Raw genomic sequence first — 19,171 nt, forward strand, 5'->3', positions numbered from 1 at the left:
TATGGAATCATGTAGTAACCAAAAAAGTGTTTGCACACTTGGCATTCTCTCAACCAGTTTAACTTGGAATGCTTTTCCAACAGTCTTGGAAAATGCTGAGCACTTGATTGCTGCTTTTCCTTCACTCTGCAGTCCAACTCATCCCAAACCATCTCAATTGGGTTGAGGTCGGGTGATCGTGGAGGCCAGGTCATCTGATGCAGCACTCCATCACACTCCTTCTTGGTCAAATAGCTCTTACACAGCCTGGAGGTGTGTTGGGTCATTGTGCTGTTGAAAAACAAATGATAGTGAGACTAAGTGCAAACCAGATGCGATCGCGTATCATTGCAGAATGCTGTGGAAACCATGCTGGTTAAGTGTGCCTTGAATCCTATATAAATCACCGACAGTGTCACTAGCAAACTAACCCAACACCATCACACCTCCTCCTCCATGCTTCACGGTGGGAACCACACATGCGGAGATCATCTGTTCTCACAAAGACACGGCGGTTGGAACCAAAAATCAAAAATTTGGACTCATCAGACCAAAAGGACAGATTTCCACCGGTCTAATGTCCATTGCTCGTGTTTCTTGGCCCAAGCAAGTCTCTTCTTATTGGTGTCCTTTATTAATGGTTTCTTTGCAGCAATTCGACCATGACGGTCTGATTCACGCAGTCTCCTCTGAACAGTTGATGTTGAAATGTGTCTGTTACTTGAAATCTGTGAAGCATTAATTTGGGCTGCAATCTGAGGTGCAGCTAAGTCTAATGAACTTATCCTCTGCAGCAAAGGTAACTCTGGGTCTTCCTTTCCTGTGGCGGTCCTCATGAGAGCCTGTTTCATCATAGCGCGTGATGGTTTTTGTGAATGCACTTGAAGAAACTTGACTGACCGGATTGACTGACCTTCATGTCTTAAAATAATGGACTGTCATTTCTCTTTGCTTATTTGAGCTGTTCTTGCCATAATATGGACTTGGTCTTTTACCAAATAGGGCTATCTCCTGTATACCACCCCTACCTTGTCACAACACAACTGATTGGCTCAAATGCATTAAGAAGGACAAGGCACACCTGTTATTGAAATCCAATCCAGGTGACTGCCTCATGAAGCTGGTTGGAAGAATGCTAAAAGTGTGCAAAGCTGTCATCAAGGCAAAGGGTGGCTACTTTAAAGAATCTCAAATATATTTTTGGTTACTTCTTAATTCCATGTGTTATTGCATAGTTTTGAGGTCTTCACTATTATTCTACAATGTAGAAAATAGTAAAAATAAAGAAAAACCCCTGAATGAGTAGATGTGTCCAAACCTTTTACTGGTACTGTTTTTCTCGTGAATATAGACAGTAGACATAAGTTTCCATTTAAATAATCCTACACACCACAGTAATGAAAAAATACTCTCAAAGGGAGTGTAATAAATCAGACAGATAAGCTATGCATGGCAGCCCTGCTGACTCACCAATAAGACACTCAAGGCGAGCTGATTGAATCATGCTAAAATTATGTACCTTACCTTGTTCATCAGTAAAGTACATACAGAATGCTGACTTTACAAGTAGGTGTCAGAGGTAAAACCTCTCCCTCCCTGATTAGTGTCTGTATGGCTGGGGCCAGAGCCTGATAATGACAGACCTTGGCCTGCTCACAATTCTAAAACTACTTTAATAGGTGGCCCAGAGAGGTAACATTTTTATCACACAATACTTACCATCATAAAGGTCAAAATTATTGATTTGCAATCAAGATGACAGCAGACCGGACATGGGTGTGTGGGGCAAATCTTAACAGAGGAGTTTTCACAAAGACAATGTTTTCACAGGAACGACAAAACAATGTGCAAGTCAGACACACTGTCATTCATTATGAAAAATGTTCAGAATTTTGTGGTTGTGCATGCCTTGATATGACTGGGTTCAGGAGGTCTCGACCTTCCCTCCCCCGAGGATCCCCTGTTGGGATGCATCCTCTGAAACTCAGCCGTGATCTCCATGACAGTGCGGTTCTTGGTCTCAGGCACGCTGTACCACACAAACACCCCAGACAGGAAACAGAAGACGAAGAAAATCAGGAAACAAAAGTAGTCCAAATTCTCCTGTGTATAAGAATATACTGTGAGTGTATGTGTGACATCAGCTGCCACGGTTACACATCAAATAAGAGTACTTTTACCTATGTAAGGTACTAGTGACACAATACTTAAGGTATAACTGTTACACCTGTTTGCGGTTTGTGTATAAAATCAAATCAAATTTTATTGGTCACATACACATGGTTAGCAGATGTTATTGTGAGTGTAGCGAAATGCTTGTGCTTCTAGTTCCGACAGATTACACGTTAGATATTGCTGCACTAACAATTCCACAACAACTACCTAACACACAAATCTAAGTAAAGGAATGGAATAAGAATATATACACTACTGTTCAAAAGTTTGGGGTCACTTAGAAATGTCCCTGTTTTCCATGAAAACACATGAAATGAGTTGCAAAATGAATAGGAAATATAGTCAAGACATTGACAAAGTTATAATGATTTTTAATTGAAATAATAATTGTGTCCTTCAAACTTTGCTTTTGTCAAAGAATCCTCCATTTTCAGCCTTGCAGACCTTTGGCATTCTAGTTGTCAATTTGTTGAGGTAATCTGAGGGGATTTCAACACATGCTTCCTGAAGCACCTCCCACATGTTGGATTGGCTTGATGGGCACTTCTTACGTACCATACGGTCAAGCTGCTCCCACAACAGCTCAATAGGGTTGAGATTCGGTGACTGTGCTGGCCACTCCATTATAGACAGAATATCAGCTGCCTGCTTCTTCCCTAAATAGTTATTGCATAGTTTGGAGCTGTGCCTTGGGTCATTGTCCTGTTGTAGGAGGAAATTGGCTCCAATTAAGCACCGTCCACGGGGTATGGCATGGCATTGCAAAATGGAGTGATAGCCTTCCTTCTTCAAGATCCCTTTTACCCTGTACAAATCTCCCACTTTACCACCACCAAAGCACCCCAGACCATCACATTGCCTCCACCATGCTTGACAGATGGCGTCAAGCACTCCTCAGCATCTTTTCATTTTTTCTGCTTCTCACGAATGTTCTTCTTTGTGATCTGAGCACCTCAAACTTAGACTGGTCTGTCCATAACACATTTTTCCAATCTTCCTCTGTCCAGTGTCTGTGTGCTTTTTCCCATCTTAATCTTTTCTTTTTATTGGCCAGTCTGAGATATGGCTTTTTCTTTGCAAATCTGCCTAGAAGGCCAGCGTCCCGGAGTTGCCTCTTCACTGTTGACGTTGAGACTGGTGTTTTGTGGGTACTATTTAATGAAGCTGCCAGTTGAGGACTTGTGAGGCTTCTGTTTCTCAAACTAGACACTCTAATGTACTTGTCCTCTTGCTCAGTTGTGCACCGGGGCCTCCCACTCCTCTTTCTATTCTAGTTAAAGACAGTTTGCGCTGTTCGGTGAAGGGAGTAGTACACAGCGTTGTACGAGATCTTCAGTTTCTTGGCAATTTCTCGCTTGGAATAGCCTTCATTTCTCAGAACAAGAAGAGTGACGAGTTACCAAAGAAAGTTTTGTTTCTGGCCATTTTGAGCCTGTAATCGAACCCACAAATGCTGATGCTCCAGATACTCAACTAGTCTAAAGAAGGACAGTTTTATTGCTTATTTAATCAGGACAACAGTTTTCAGCTGTGCTAATATAATTGAAAAAGGGTTTTCTAATGATCAATTAGCCTTTTAAAATGATAAACTTGGATTAGCTAACACAACGTGCCATTGAAACACAGGAGTGATGGTTGCTGATAATGGGCCTCTGTGCGCCTATGTAGATATTCCATTAAAATTAAAATAAATAAAAAAGCAGTTTCCAGCTACAATAGTCACTTACAACATTAACAATGTCTACACTGTATTTCTGATTGATTTGATGTTATTTTAATGGACAAAAAAATTATCTTTTCTTTCAAAAACAAGGACATTTCTAAGTGACCCCAAACTTTTGAACGGTAGTGTACATACAAAGACAAGGTGTGAGAAGTTGATGTGCTCACCACTATGACGGGGAAGAGCAACCCCAGGAGGAAGAGGCCCAGCCAGTTGAGGGTGCAGCCGATGGTGTAGGCAGCTGATTTGAACGACTGGTTGAAGATATCACCAGGTAGAGCCACTGTCACTCCAGCTAGGAGCAATAGACAATGAAAATACCAGATAAATAAGTTGATCCATTGTTTTGGCATGGCTTAGTCATACGTCAGGGTATAGGACCCACCTGGTCCACTGGAGAAGAAGAAGATGAAGATGAAGATGAGAAGCATACTGCAGTAAGGCATCCAGGAAACTTGGATCTGAACAACAAACAACAAAGGTGTAACTTATTAATGAGCCATTGTTGTTTCCACCCACTGTAAAAGATTGATGTAACCCAGTGATAATATATAGGGACATTCTGTGAACTTTAGAGCTGGATGACATGCCTCAGAGAATTCCATTCATTCATTAGTAATGAGTATTTTTCCATTTGTGGTAAAGATGGAACCCACAAACTATGTAGTTGATGACAGTAGTGTGTTGCTTATAATGTTTGACTTACCTGCAGGTAGAGTGTAAGGGTCAGGAGACCCAGGGTAACTGCCATGCATAGGTAACCCCTATAGAGCATTAGCCTCTTTCCTGTGCTCTCAATCACCATCACCTGTCATACCAAAGGAGGGTTAACGATCAGAGTCAAATAGTGACATTAGGAATTTCACTGTCAACTGGACATAAATACAACGCCACAGGGGTGGGGCACTCTTAGTAAATACAGTTGAAGTCGGAAGTTTACATACACTTAGGTTGGAGTCATTAAAAATGGTTTTCAACCACTCCACAAATTTCTTGTTATCAAACTATAATTTTGGCAAGTCGGTTAAGACATCTACTTTGTGCATGACACAAGTAATTTTCCAACAATTGTTTACAGACAAATTATTTCACTTATAATTCACTGTATCACAATTCCAGTGGGTCAGAAGGGGAGGCTTGCAAGCCGAAGAACACCATCCCAACAGTGAAGCACGGGGGTGGCAGCATCATGTTGTAGGGGTGCTTTGCTGCAGGAGGGACTGGTGACTCTTCACAAAATAGATGGCATCATGAGGATGGAAAATGATGTGGATATATTGAAGCAACATCTCAAGACATCAGTCAGGAAGTTAAAGCTTGGTCGCAAATGAGTCATCCAAATGGACAATGACCCCAAGCATACTTCCAAAGTTGTGGCAAAATGGCTTAAGGACAAAAGCGTGTGCGAGCAAGGAGGCCTACAAACCTGACTCAGTTACACCAGCTCTGTCAGGAGGAATGGGCCAAAATTCACCCAATTTATTGTGGGAAGCTTATGGAAGGCTATCCGAAACGTTTGACCCAAGTTAAATAATTTAAAGGCAATGCTACCAGACACTCAATTAGTATATGTAAACTTCTGACCCACTGGGAATGTGATGAAAGAAACAAAAGCTGAAATAAAATCATTCTCTCTACTATTATTCTGACATTTCACATTCTTAAAATAAAGTGGTGATCCTAACTGACCTAAGACAGGGAATTTTTACTAGAATTAAATGTCAGGAATTGTGAAAAACTGAGATTAAATGTATTTGGCTAAGGTGTACTTCCGACTTCAACTGTAGTTACAGGCTTGAGAACATGTAAGTCTTGTTGACAAACCCCTCTTTAAAGGTCAAACAAAATATGATGCATGCATAGCCGTGGGAAGTACGGGTACTGAGGGTGCTGCAGCACCCCCTGAAATATCAGAACACATAAAAATACAAATAAATTATAAAATATTTTTTCAGAAAAGTAGAGCATTGAGGACATTACTAGTTTTAGCGGACCGATATCTGTATGATCGGGCAATTTTTTTCTTCTTCAGCATCTCAGCTTTGGCAAAAAAGGTAGTTGTATAATTAAGAACAGTCAGGGGCGCAACTTTCCTTGTAGTAGGGTAGGACATGATGCCCCCACATTCTGAAATAGCATTTTGTCCCCCTCCTCAGTTTTATCATTGCACTGTGATACAAAAAGTGGCATTGGTGTGCGTTAAGACCATGTGGATGCCTCAGAGTGGTCGGGTAGGCTGTTTGGCGGTTTCAGACAGTTGGATTTAGGACCACACGGACACCACAGAGCGTGCAAACAGAGGCAGCTGTTGTCTGTGTATGTTGTGCTTTTTCTCAGAGTTGTAAAAGCAAGCAGAGAAGAAACTGGCTACTCTTTATTTGACTGATGTAGCTGGCAAGGTAATTGCTGTTTGACTTAACTGAAGAAAAAAAATATTCCCAGTGCTGAGATAGTATTGTAACTGACATGTAACGTTAGCTAATGTTTCATCCCCTCTCAACTCAAGTTCTGTCTGAAGTGACTGAACTAGCTAGCTAACTAGTAGCTACCACAGCTCTAGCCTCCAGCTATCTGTCAGGTAGCAGTATCTAACAGCTGTTGTGTGTATGGAAATGTACAAGCTGAGTGACATGGCACAGAATTGCAAACATTGTTCATCTCCAATCACATTAAGGAACCCTAAACTGAGGAATTGTCTCTCTCGCCGTCCTCCTAATAGGAGTACAATCTCCATAACTTCACCTACTCAGTGTATAAATTCCAGAGGCATCTCCCTCTAATTCAGTAGCCTTTGTTTTGTCCCGTTTCAACAGAAGTAAATTAACTTGGCTCATTTTCGCCAGTTGATGCACCATAGAGCTAGCCAAAAGTTGGCTAACGTTAGATATTTTTGCCTTAATCACAGTCAGTATAGCAATGTAACGTTATTGATCTGTCAGTTTCCCTAGCCAATTCCCTACTTTACACACTGACACAGTATAAACAGCTCTACAGGCTTCACTGTCATGTTGCACAGTCAGTACACAAAACTATGCTCATCATGTCTTAGCAGGATCAGATGATGACAGGTGTCTTGAACGCACTGCACAACAGGTCACTTCCTGTTGAACGCGGAATGAGGGAGAGCTCGGTTTGATGTTTTGGTCTATGGAATAAGTTTGGTTACTAGCTAGCTACCTTTTGTGTTTGGATTCCGTGACGCGGTTAGCATCAGTTTCTGGTACCGCTACCATCTGTCCAGTGATCCCACCGACCAAGGCTGGGTCTGAGGAGCTGCTTGGCGTAGCACCTAGCCTAGTTTCCTATTAAGCTAGCAGGATTTTCTTGAGGGGTTGAACGCAGCCCATGATGCATTTAGACATTGTGGCTGGGACCACGGATTGTCTCGGGCTTCTGGCGGTCTGCTGTTTGTTGTTTCCAATCTTACCTGCGACATGCCCTGTTTGGATTGTGAGGAGTAACAGCGTAACCTACGTTGCTACCATGACGAAGACCAAAGCCGGCAGGAGTACCGTTGAGGACAGTGTTGTCTCTATCACAGGTGAAGGATATTTTAAACTAACAAAAATAGTTAAACAGTTGTTACAACAACAAGAAAATTGCTTCAAGTGTTGTTTCCAAATACTGGTGGAGTCAACTAATAAAAGAAATGGATGACCTGACCAGAGAGATCCAAGACCTAAAGAACAGTTTGCAGTTCTCCCAGGGTCAGCTCGATGAGCTGAAACAGGAGAACGGCAAGATGACAGCAATCTGTAAGTCATTGAGAGAGGGCATCAGTTCTGTTTGGGAATCCATGATAACAATGATGGAGAAATGAGATTATCTTGAGGGACAATCAAGGCGGAACAACATGGTTGTTGACGGAATTGCAGAATATCCATGAGACCTGGGCGGAGTCGGAGAACAAAGTGAGGGAAATGATCTAGGAGAAACTGAAAATGGACCACAGGAAGATTGAGGTGGAGTGTGCCCACAGGACTGGAAAACCCACCACCGGCCCAGATGACACGCCCAGGCCAATAGTTGTCAAGTTCCTGAGGTTCAAGGACAAGGTAGCTGTTCTGGAAAGAACCAAGAACTTGAGAGGAACGTGCAACTTTCTCAACGAGGACTATTCTGAAGCTGTGCGCCAGAAGAGGAAAGAACTGATCCCAGCCTTGAAAGCTGCCAGAGCACGTGAGGACATTGCTTACATCCGCTATGACAGGCTCATTGTCCACCCTCCCACCCAAAAGCCTGGAAGGGATGAGAAAGCTAAGCCTATGGTTTCGTAGCCTCAACCTCACAGCACACACACACACCAACTGATTAATGGACTGCTGAATGTATATTTTTCTCTCTTGATTTGTTTGCTCTTTTCCATATTATGTCTCTCTCTGATAAGATACACAGGAAATGACTGGAAATAGCCTATATTAATATATGTAACCTTAGAAATAAGGTTCATGAAATCAATAACATTCATATATTAGCCATTTCTGAGACTCACTTAGATAATTCATTTGATGATACATCAGTAGCAATACAATGATATAATATCTATAGAAGAATCAGGAATGCTTATGGGGGAGGTGTTGCTGTATATATAGTATATTCAGAGCCATATCCCTGTAATGCATAGAGAATATCTTCTGTCAAGCATTATTGAAGTGTTGTGGTTGCAGGTTCACCTGGCACATCTAAAGCTTTTTATTTTGGCGTGTTGCTATAGGCCACCAAGTGCTAACAGTCAGTATCTAAATAATATGTGTGAAATGCTTGCTAGTGTATGTGATGTAAACGGAGAGATCCACTTTCTTGAGGATCTGAATATTGACTGGTTTTCATCAAGCTGTCCGGTCAAGAGGAAACTTCTCACTGTAACTAGTGCCTGTAATCTGGTTCAGGTTATTAAATCAACCTACCAGGGTGTTTACAAACACTAAAGGAACAAGATCGTCCACATGTATTGATCACATTTTTACTAATACTGTAGAACTTTGTTCTAAAGCTGTATCCATACCCATTGGATGCAGTGATCACAATATAGTGGCTATATCCAGGAAAGCCAAAGTTCCAAAAGCTGAGCCTAAAATAGTGTCTAAGAGATCATATAAAATATTTTTCTGTGACTCTTATGTAGATGTCAAAATATTTGTTGGTCTGATGTAAGGAGAATCCAGATGCTGCACGTGATGAATTTATGAAATTGCTTCTTCCAGTTATTGTTAAGGCGCCATAGATTGCTGAGGAATTGAAAAAACATGGTTGAAAGAGATGGGGCAAAAGGACCGACTAATAAGTCTGGCTGCACATCTGACTGGCTGACTTAGTACAAACTGAGAAATTGTGACTAAACTCAACAAAAAGTAGAAGCTGTATTATGAAGCCAAGATAAATGATATAAAGAATGATGGGGAAAAAACTTGAGTATTCTAAATGAAATTATGGACAGAAAGACAAATTCAACTCCATCTTTCATCAAATCAGATGGCTTATTCATCACAAAACCATTTGATGTTGCCTATTATTTTAACAATTACTTCATTGGCAAAGTGGACAAACTTAGGCAGGAAATGCCAACAACAATGAGTCATTGTATTCATGCATAAAAAAACAAATAATGAAAGAATAGCATTGTGAGTTTTGTAAAGTTAGTGTGGGAGAGGTGGAAAAATTATTGTTATCGATCAATAATGACAAACCTAGCATTGACAACTTAGATGGAAAGCTACTGAGGATGGTAGCTGACTCCGATTATAGCCACTCCTATCTGTTATATCTTTAATCTGAGCCTAGAGGAAAGTATTTGGCCTCAGGCCTGGAGGGAAGCCGAAGCTATTCCAATACCCAAGAGTGGTAAAGCGGCCTTTACTGGTTCTAACACCAGACCTATCAGCTCTTAGCAAACTGTTGGAAAGAATGGTGTTAGACCAAATACAATGCTATTTCTCTGTAAACAAATTAATAACAGACTTTCAGCATGCTTATAGAGAAGGGCACTCAACATGTACTGCATTGACACAAATGACTAATGATTGGTTGAAATTCATTTATGATAATATGGTGGGAGCTGTACTGTTAGAATTCAATGCAGCCTTTGATAGTATTGATCATAACCTGTTGTGAAATCTGTGTTATGGCTTTTCAACCTCTGCCATATCATGGATTCAGAGATATCTAATAGAACTCAGTTTTTTAATATTTTTTATGGAAGCTTCTCTAACGTCAAACATGCAAAGTGTGGTGAACCACAAGGCAGCTCTCTAGGCCCTCTACTATTTTCCATTTTTACGAATGACCTGCCACTGGCATTAAACAAAGCATGTGTGTTCGTGTATGCTGATGATTCAACCATATACACATCAGCTACCACAGCTATTGAAGTCACTGAAACCCTTAAAGAGTTGCAGTCTGTTTTGGAATGGTTGGCCAGTAATAAACTGGTCCTGAATATCTCTAAAACTAAGAGCATTGTATTTGGTACAAATCAAGTTCTAGACCTCAGTTGGATCTGGTAATGAATGGTGTGGCTGTTGAACAAGTTGAGGAGACTAAATTACTTGGTGTTACCTTAGATTCAATGGTTGTAAAGAGGGAGAAAGGTATGTCTGTAATAAAGAGATGCTCTGCTTTTTTGACACCACACTCCACAAAGCAAGTCCTGCAGGCTCTAGTTTTATCTTATCTTGATTATTGTCCAGTCATATGGTCAAGTGCTGTAAAGAAAGACATAGTTAAGCTGCAGCTGACCCAGAACAGAGCCACATGTCTTGCTCTTCATTGTAATCAGAGGGCTAATATTAATACTATGCATGCCAGTCTCTCTTGGCTAAAAGTTGAGGAAAGACTGCGTCACTTCTTGTTTTTATAAGATCCATTAATGTGTTGAAAATTCCAAATTGTTTGCATAGTCAACTTACACACACACTTACCCCACCAGACATGCCACCAGGGGTCTTTTCACAGTCCCCAGGTCCAGAACAAATTCAAGGAAACGTACAGTATATAGAGAGCCATGAGTGCATGGAACTCCCATCTTATATAGCGCAAGTGAACAGCAAACCCGTTTTCAAAAAACAAATAAAATAACCTCACAGCACAACGCCTCTCCCACATGTGACCTACTTGTGTATGTACTGACATGTACAGTGGGGAGAAGAAGTATTTGATACACTGCCGATTTTGCAGGTTTTCCTACTTACAAAGCATGTAGAGGTCTGTAATTTTTATCATAGGTACACTTCAACTGTGAGAGACGGAATCTAAAACAAAAATCCAGAAAATCACATTGTATGATTTTTAACTAATTAATTAGCATTTTATTGCATGACATAAGTATTTGATACATCAGAAAAGCAGAACTTAATATTTGGTACAGAAACCTTTGTTTGCAATTACAGAGATCATACGTTTCCTGTAGTTCTTGACCAGGTTTGCACGCACTGCAGCAGGGATTTTGGCCCACTCCTCCATACAGACCTTCTCCAGATCCTTCAGGTTTCGGGGCTGTCGCTGGGCAATACGGACTTTCAGCTCCCTCCAAAGATTTTCTATTGGGTTCAGGCCTGGAGACTGACTAGGCCACTCCAGGACCTTGAGATGCTTCTTATGGAGCCACTCCTTAGTTGCCCTGGCTGTGTGTTTCGGGTCGTTGTCATGCTGGAAGACCCAGCCACGACCCATCTTCAATGCTCTTACTGAGGGAAGGAGGTTGTTGGCCAAGATCTCGCGATACATGGCCCCATCCATCCTCCCCTCAATACGGTGCAGTCGTCCTGTCCCCTTTGCAGAAAAGCATCCCCAAAGAATGATGTTTCCACCTCCATGCTTCACGGTTGGGATAGTGTTCTTGGGGTTGTACTCATCCTTCTTCTTCCTCCAAACACGGCGAGTGGAGTTTAGACCAAAAAGCTCTATTTTTGTCTCATCAGACCACATGACCTTCTCCCATTCCTCCTCTGGATCATCCAGATGGTCATTGGCAAACTTCAGATGGGCCTGGACATGCGCTGGCTTGAGCAGGGGGACCTTGCGTGCGCTGCAGGATTTTAATCCATGACGGCGTAGTGTGTTACTAATGGTTTTCTTTGAGACTGTGGTCCCAGCTCTCTTCAGGTCATTGACCAGGTCCTGCCGTGTAGTTCTCGGCTGATCCCTCACCTTCCTCATGATCATTGATGCCCCACGAGGTGAGATCTTGCATGGAGCCCCAGACCGAGGGTGATTGACCGTCATCTTGAACTTCTTCCATTTTCTAATAATTGCGCCAACAGTTGTTGCCTTCTCACCAAGCTGCTTGCCTATTGTCCTGTAGCCCATCCCACCCTTGTTCAGGTCTACAATTTTATCCCTGATGTCCTTACACAGCTCTCTGGTCTTGGCCATTGTGGAGAGGTTGGAGTCTGTTTGATTGAGTGTGTGGACAGGTGTCTTTTATACAGGTAACGAGTTCAAACAGGTACAGTTAATACAGGTAATGAGTGGAGAACAGGAGGGCTTCTTAAAGAAAAACGAACAGGTCTGTGAGAGCCGGAATTCTTACTGGTTGGTAGGTGATCAAATACTTATGTCATGCAATAAAATGCAAATTAATTACTTAAAAATCATACAATGTGATTTTCTGGATTTTTGTTTTAGATACCGTCTCTCACAGTTGAAGTGTACCTATGATAAAAATAACAGACCTCTACATGATTTGTAAGTAGGAAAACCTGCAATATCGGCAGTGTATCAAATACTTGTTCTCCCCACTGTATGTGTAACTGATAGATGCACACACACATTTAAAAAGATTAACATGTAGTGTGTATGTCAATTGTAAAGTATTTTGTCTGTAATGTCTTTTTTATTAAGTGTCAGACCCCAGTAAGACTTGGTGTCGCTAGACTTGGCTAATGGGGACCCTAATAAATCAAATCCCAGCAGGGTCAGACCAGTCTACGGAGCTCAGGTGAATTTTACAGTATATTATAACAATCAATAAATGGATTCAAAGTTCCATCTTGAGTTGATGGGTAGGATACAGTCTGGGATCTGGGAATTATGGTCATTTCAATGATTGAACCATTGATTCTATTCTTGGATAACATAATGTATAAATGTACACCAATGCAATTCTTTGTCATGCCTCATCTGAGCAGGATCAGATGGTGACAGGGGTCTCAGCAGGGTCAGGCAACCAGGGAAGACCAGTCGGCGCTGAGGTGAACTTTTACAAATGCAACACTTTATTCTCTCTGTGCAGCAAACACTGGACAAGCCAGAAGATTCAAAGATTGAAAACTATTTTAAGGCATTCTGACAAACCTCTAAAGTTGATTTCCAAACTATATCAAGGGTTGATAGAGGCTTTTCCCAATGACACAAAACTTGTCATACAGAAATGTGAGGAAGACCTGGGAGACTATTGATGATGATGAATGGATACAGATATGTTAGAATGCCCAGTCATGTTCATATAATCTCAGACATAAATTACTGCAGTTTAAGACAATCCATAGAAAGTACTATATGCCAGTGAAACTGAATATCATCACTCAGAAATGTACTTCCTCTGCTGGAGGTGTAAAACACAAAAGGGGACATAATTGCATATGTTATGTTCTTGTGAAGGCTGGCTGAATTCTGGCAAAGAGTATGTTCTATCTCAACATGTCTATAGATCCTCCCTTCTCCCTGTTTTTGTTTGTTTAGAAATATTGATACTGGAGACTTGTCAGAAGAAACTGTGTAACCTAGCATTTACAGTGGCTAAGAAATACATTGCCATTAGTGGGAAGGTTGGTTATCCTCCCACAATGTCACAATGGATGGCAGAAATGTCATTCCATGTGTTATTTCATAGTTTTGATGTCTTCACTATTATTCTACAATGTAGAAAATAGTTTAAAATTTTTTAAAAACCCTGGAATGAGTAGATGTGTCCAAACTTTTGACTGGTACTGTATGGCCTCCCGAGTGGCGCAGCGGTCTAAGGCACTGCATCTCAGTGCTAGAGGTGTCACTACAGACCCTGGTTCAGCAGTCTAAGGCACTGCATCTCAGTGCTAGAGGCGTCACTACAGACCCTGGTTCAGCGGTCTAAGGTACTGCATCTCAGTGCTGGAGGCGTCACTACAGACCCTGGTTCAGCAGTCTAAGGTACTGCATCTCAGTGCTAGAGGCGCCACTACAGACACCCTGGTTCGAATCCAGGCTGTTTCACAACCAGCCCTGATTGGGAGTCCCATAGGGTGGCGCACAATTGGCCCAGCGTCGTCCGGTTTTGGCCGGTCTAGGCCGTCATTGTAAATAAGAATTTGTTCTTAGCTGACTTGCCTAGTTAAATAAAGGTTAAATAAAAATACATTTAAAAAACTATATCAAGCAAGTATTTCTATTCTGCAAGTATTACATCAGATTAACTGTTTTGTACAGAAATATAATTTAGTTTAAATGTTTTCACAAAAGAAGTGCACTGGGCCTTTACTAGTCCTGTATTAGTGGACCGATATAGACATCTTCAGCGAGTAGTCCCCCCTCCCATATGAACCTTCACAATTCATAAAAGTTCATATAGGGTTAATAAGAGTTAGTGGTGAGGGATATGGTAAAACACAACTCACACAGGCCATGGAGGTAGAAACCTCACACAGACCAGTTCCCAAGGCAACATGGCGTAACTGGTGTGTGGGGATCCCTGCAGTACGGAACACATCAAATGAGTAAAGGTACACCTGCAGGAGCAGAATGACACGGTTTATCACTTAATCAGACTATATACTCTGAACAAAAATATAAAAATGCCACATGCATTAATGTCAAAGATTTTACTGAGTTGCAGTTCATATATGGAAATCAGTCAATTGAAATAAATTCATTAGGCTCTAATCTATGGATTTCACATGACTGAGAATACATACATGCAGGTAGGGGCACGGATCAGAAAACCAGTCAGTATCTGGTGTGAACACCATTTGCCTCATGCAGCACGACATCTCCTTGGCATAGATGATCAGGCTGTTGATTTTGGACTGTGGAATGTTGTCCCACTCCTCTTCAATGGCTGTGTGAAGTTGCTGGATATTGGTGGGAACTGGAACATGCTGTCATACATGTCAATCCAGAGCATCCCAAACATGCACAACGGGTGACATGTCTGGCGAGTCTGCTGACCATGGAAGAACTGGGTCATTTTCAGCTTCCAGGAATTGTGTATAGATCCTTGCGACATGGGGCCGTGCATTATCATGCTGAAACACGAAGTGATGACGGCGGAGGAATGACATGACAACGGGCCTCAGGATCTCGTCACGTATCTATGTGCATTCAAATTGCCATCGATAAAATGCAATTGTGTTTGTTGTCCGTAGCTTTTGCCTGTCCATACCATAACCCCACCGCTACCATAGGACCCTGGTGAGGATGACAAGCACGCAGATGAGCTACCCTGAGACGGTTTCTGACAGTTTGTGCAAACCCACAGTTTCATCAGATTTCCAGGTGGCTGGTCAGAGACGATCCCGCAGGTGAAGAATCCGGTTTTGGAGGTCCTGGGTTGGCTTGGTTTCACGTGGTCTGTGGTTTTGAGGCCGGTTGGACGTACTGCCAAATTCTCTAAAATGACGTTGGAGGCGACTTATGGTAGAGAAACGAACATTCAATTCTCTGGCAACAGCTCTGGTGGACATTCCTGCAGTCAGCATGCCAATTGTACACTCCCTCAAAACTTGAGACATCTGTGGCATTGTTTTGTGTGACAAAACTGTACATTTTAGAGTGGCCTTTTATTGTCGCCAGCACAAGGTACACCTGTGTAATGACCATGCTGTTTAATCAGCTTCTTGATATGCCACACCTGTCAGGCGGATGGATTATCTTGGCAAATATAAATGCTTACTAACAGGGATGCCAACAAATTTGCGCCTTTTTATTTCAGCTCATGAAACATGAGATCAACACTTTACATGTTGCATTTATATTTTTGTTCAGTATAATTTAATGGACTTTAGGTAGGTTTTGATCAGACAGTGACATGCTATGGTATATTTGTATATCCTAACTCCAACTCTTGCTCAAACACAATGTCCTTGTGGACCAACTTCATGAAACTCACAGCGTTGATGCCACTGAACTGCAGGGTGGTGAAGGCGACGAGGATGGTGAGGAACTGCCAGCGTACGTCCTGGTCCAGGATCAGGTCCAACACAGTGTGGCTGCAGACTCCCTTCATGGAGGCGTGCTCCTCCAGCATCTCCTCCACCTCCGCACTGTGGTCTCTGTTGCCCCACAGCCTGCGGATGGCTACAAGGGGGAAAGGCCCAGTAAGATACACAAGTGGAAAAGGACATACAAGCCCAATAAGATAGACTGCTGAGTCAGATATTATGATGATGACGATTGTGAGAATGATTATGAAAACACTAATTGCATCAAGTAAATTTTTAGTGAGGTAGCGTTCCTTAGGCAACCCATTACCTGTCAATATTCCTCAGGGCTCCACCCAGGTGCTTACCCTTCTCACAGCCCTGACGGTCGCCCCGGTCCAGCAGCAGGTATTTGGGTGACTCTGGGAGGAAGGGCAGGGTGATGAGCTGGAGCAGGGCGGTCGCACCACTGAAGCCCAACAACCAAGGCCACCTGTCCTCTGTCCCCAATAACTCACTGCAAGGACAGAGTACACTATCAAATAATATCACATTGTTTGTTCACCACAGGTTAAACTGATATAAGCATCCCTGACTGACACACCAGGACCAGATAGCTCACCTGATCCCCAGAAGCTGACCTGAGAACTTCCCCATGGACAGAAAGGTGGCAACAGACAAACCCACTATCCCTCGCAGCCTCTTGGGGGCACATTCCACTAGGTACATGGTGTGGACACTGAGGCTAACACCTGCAGCACACGCAAGAAAGGATAAACCTTATCACAGACAGTTTGGCAGCATTAATCCTCTAGTGAGATATTAAGACAGGTATAAAGATGACCTTGTTTTGGATGGACCTTTTTTATGAATGGAATCCATTCATAAGAAAAATCAGCTTACCTGCATTAATGCCATAGAGGAAACGTCCAACCATGATCATCTCAAAGGACATGGCCGTTTTACTCAACAGCATCATCCCAGCACCGCCAATGGCAAACAGGTTGTTCAACAACAGGCATCTCTTTCTGTTAAGTGTGGTGGGGGAAAAATAATAATCAACCTAATTCCTGTTCTACTACAACAAATAGTAACCACACCAACACACCTTCAAATAAGAGGCCAAAATCCTTGCATGGCCAGGATGCATACCCCAAGTCTTGGCCCAGTATGAAGCCTGACACTTTCTACTACTACCACTTACCTCCCATACGCTGATGAGAGGTGGCCGGCACACAGGGAACCAAGGAGACCCCCGATGCAGAAGATGGAGACGATGAAGGACCAGATGAGAGTCACTTCCCACTGTTCCAGGGATATACTATACCGCTGCAGGCATGTGGTGTTTACGAGCTCCTTTATGAACTACAGCAACACCAAGATGGTGGCCGTGACGTTTTGGAATTGGGTCAGTCAAACATTACGGATCTCAAACCATTTCTCATTTCCCCCCAGACAAAATATTTACAGTTTACATTGGTGCATGTCTCCAACTGAAGTTGTTGCTTTGTTAAGAGAAAATAGTGATTCGGAGCTATTACATTATTGTTATAGAAACTTGAGTGTCACTTTTTTTAGTTTAGTTTATTAATTCAACCATTTTAAAAAACAAGCACACATAAAACCTGAAAAAGCCATACATGCACATGGATAAAATCATTGAGGATAACACACAATAAAGTCTGGGACTTATTTCCACTGTGGTCCTCTTGAGACAAGATACCTAGACAAGATCGAACACAGTATGGCAGTGAAACAATAAAACAAAAACAGAGAAGAAGAACATCTATCTCATCATTCCAGTTACATCATAGGGGTTATTCATATGGGCACAGAAGACATCAAACATATTTTTACTTTGTTTTTAAAGCTGCCCAGAGAGGACGTTGTTTTTATGGGCAGAGGCAACTCATTCCATTCTGAGGCTCCAGTATACAAGAAAGTACCTTTGCCAGCATTACTCCTGAACCTGTATAAGCACACATCAGCAACACCTGATCTGGTGCTGTGATTGTGTGCATCCCTAACACGAGGAAAGTAATCACTTAGATATCTGGGCGCAGGACCATAAATACTCCTGTAAACCAGACCTAGTCTAATCTGGGACACCCTAGCCTCAACAGGCAGCCAGTTTAGTTCCTGAAAGCAGCTCCTGCCTATGTGAGTACATGGAGTTACCTTCATACTACCCCGATCAGCTTATTCTGGGCTATCTGGAGCTTCCCCTTCATAAATTTAGATAAGCCCCCAAACCAGGAAGTACTAGCATAGTAACAACTGAGATTGGTTTACAAAGCAACATGTATCTGTTAATACTGACGTGGTGGTCTACTTTTGTCATTTAAAAATACTTTTGAAGTGGATCTACAGTACTCACAGAAGAAGGTGAAGTTAGGACAGATATATGAAAGCCGAACTGGAATGTCCCACCAATGCCACTAATGAAAATGGCAGCAATAAGAACAGGACTTTCTAACTGGACAGAGAAGAGGAAACATAAGTTAGCCTGCAACAATACACCATAAAAACAAAAACAGCACTGGCAATTATAATTGCCAAACAAGCAGTGATATAGTTGGGCATTGCGTAGATACCATTAGTCACAAATGGCCAATCAAAAAATATATATACATGAAAAATCACAAATATTGCCACTTACCAGAAGCATCAAGGCATGTGCCATAGCTAGTCCCTGGTTCAATGCAAGGAATGAGGGTAAATGAGACAACTAAAAAAGATGTCTAACTGAAAGTGGTGACATGTTAACGTTAGGGCTGTGACGATTATGGAACTTTGGTAAATGATTGTCATGCAAATAACAGGGTTAATCATAATTGTCCATTTTTTTTGTATGTGTGAGCTTGTAATTTATCTTTGAAAAATATATACCTAATGAATACAACACAGCTTTGCTGTTACCTCTGTCTCATGAACAAATGGTTTTGACCATGTTTGGAAATGAAGCTTCTCATTCCAACAATGAGGTTCTGCTCTGCTCTTAAAATGATTACCAACTTTACCCTATTCATGTAAAAAAAAAACTGCTCTTGGGTAAAGTATATCTACTTGAATACAAAGTTAAATCCCCCTTCACCTAAATTGAATGTGAAGACAATAATTTTTGGTTACACGATTATACAATAACTGTGCCAGCCTAAGTTAATGTATACACAGCTGAAATTAT

The 19,171-nt window shown here is 41.8% G+C and overlaps 1 protein-coding gene across 1 annotated transcript; it reads right to left on the reverse strand.

The window, feature by feature from the left end:
- Window positions 1-1,863: 1,863 nt before the first annotated feature.
- Window positions 1,864-18,655, reverse strand: LOC120021021 (solute carrier family 2, facilitated glucose transporter member 9-like). Its single transcript, XM_038964679.1, has 12 exons — window positions 18,647-18,655; window positions 18,365-18,463; window positions 17,192-17,352; window positions 16,891-17,015; window positions 16,610-16,739; window positions 16,356-16,504; window positions 15,957-16,144; window positions 14,467-14,577; window positions 4,584-4,685; window positions 4,263-4,338; window positions 4,045-4,172; window positions 1,864-2,082 (listed from the first exon to the last, which is right to left on the reverse strand). Exons 1-12 carry the CDS (start codon window positions 18,653-18,655, stop codon window positions 1,864-1,866), a joined length of 1,497 nt encoding a protein of 498 aa, XP_038820607.1.
- Between the last annotated feature and the right edge of the window lie 516 nt (window positions 18,656-19,171).

Source organism: Salvelinus namaycush, chromosome 26 (genome assembly GCF_016432855.1).
Source record: "Salvelinus namaycush isolate Seneca chromosome 26, SaNama_1.0, whole genome shotgun sequence".
Lineage (NCBI taxonomy): Eukaryota > Metazoa > Chordata > Actinopteri > Salmoniformes > Salmonidae > Salvelinus > Salvelinus namaycush.

Excerpts from the sequence above, each read along its gene's own strand:
- LOC120021021 (XM_038964679.1), bottom strand. Across the intron at positions 17,353-18,364 it reads TCCTAACTTCACCTTCTTCT|TTCATAAAGGAGCTCGTAAA; the intron begins GTGAGTACTGTA and ends GTGTTGCTGTAG. Across the intron at positions 4,173-4,262 it reads CTTCTTCTCCAGTGGACCAG|CTGGAGTGACAGTGGCTCTA; the intron begins GTGGGTCCTATA and ends TATTGCTCCTAG.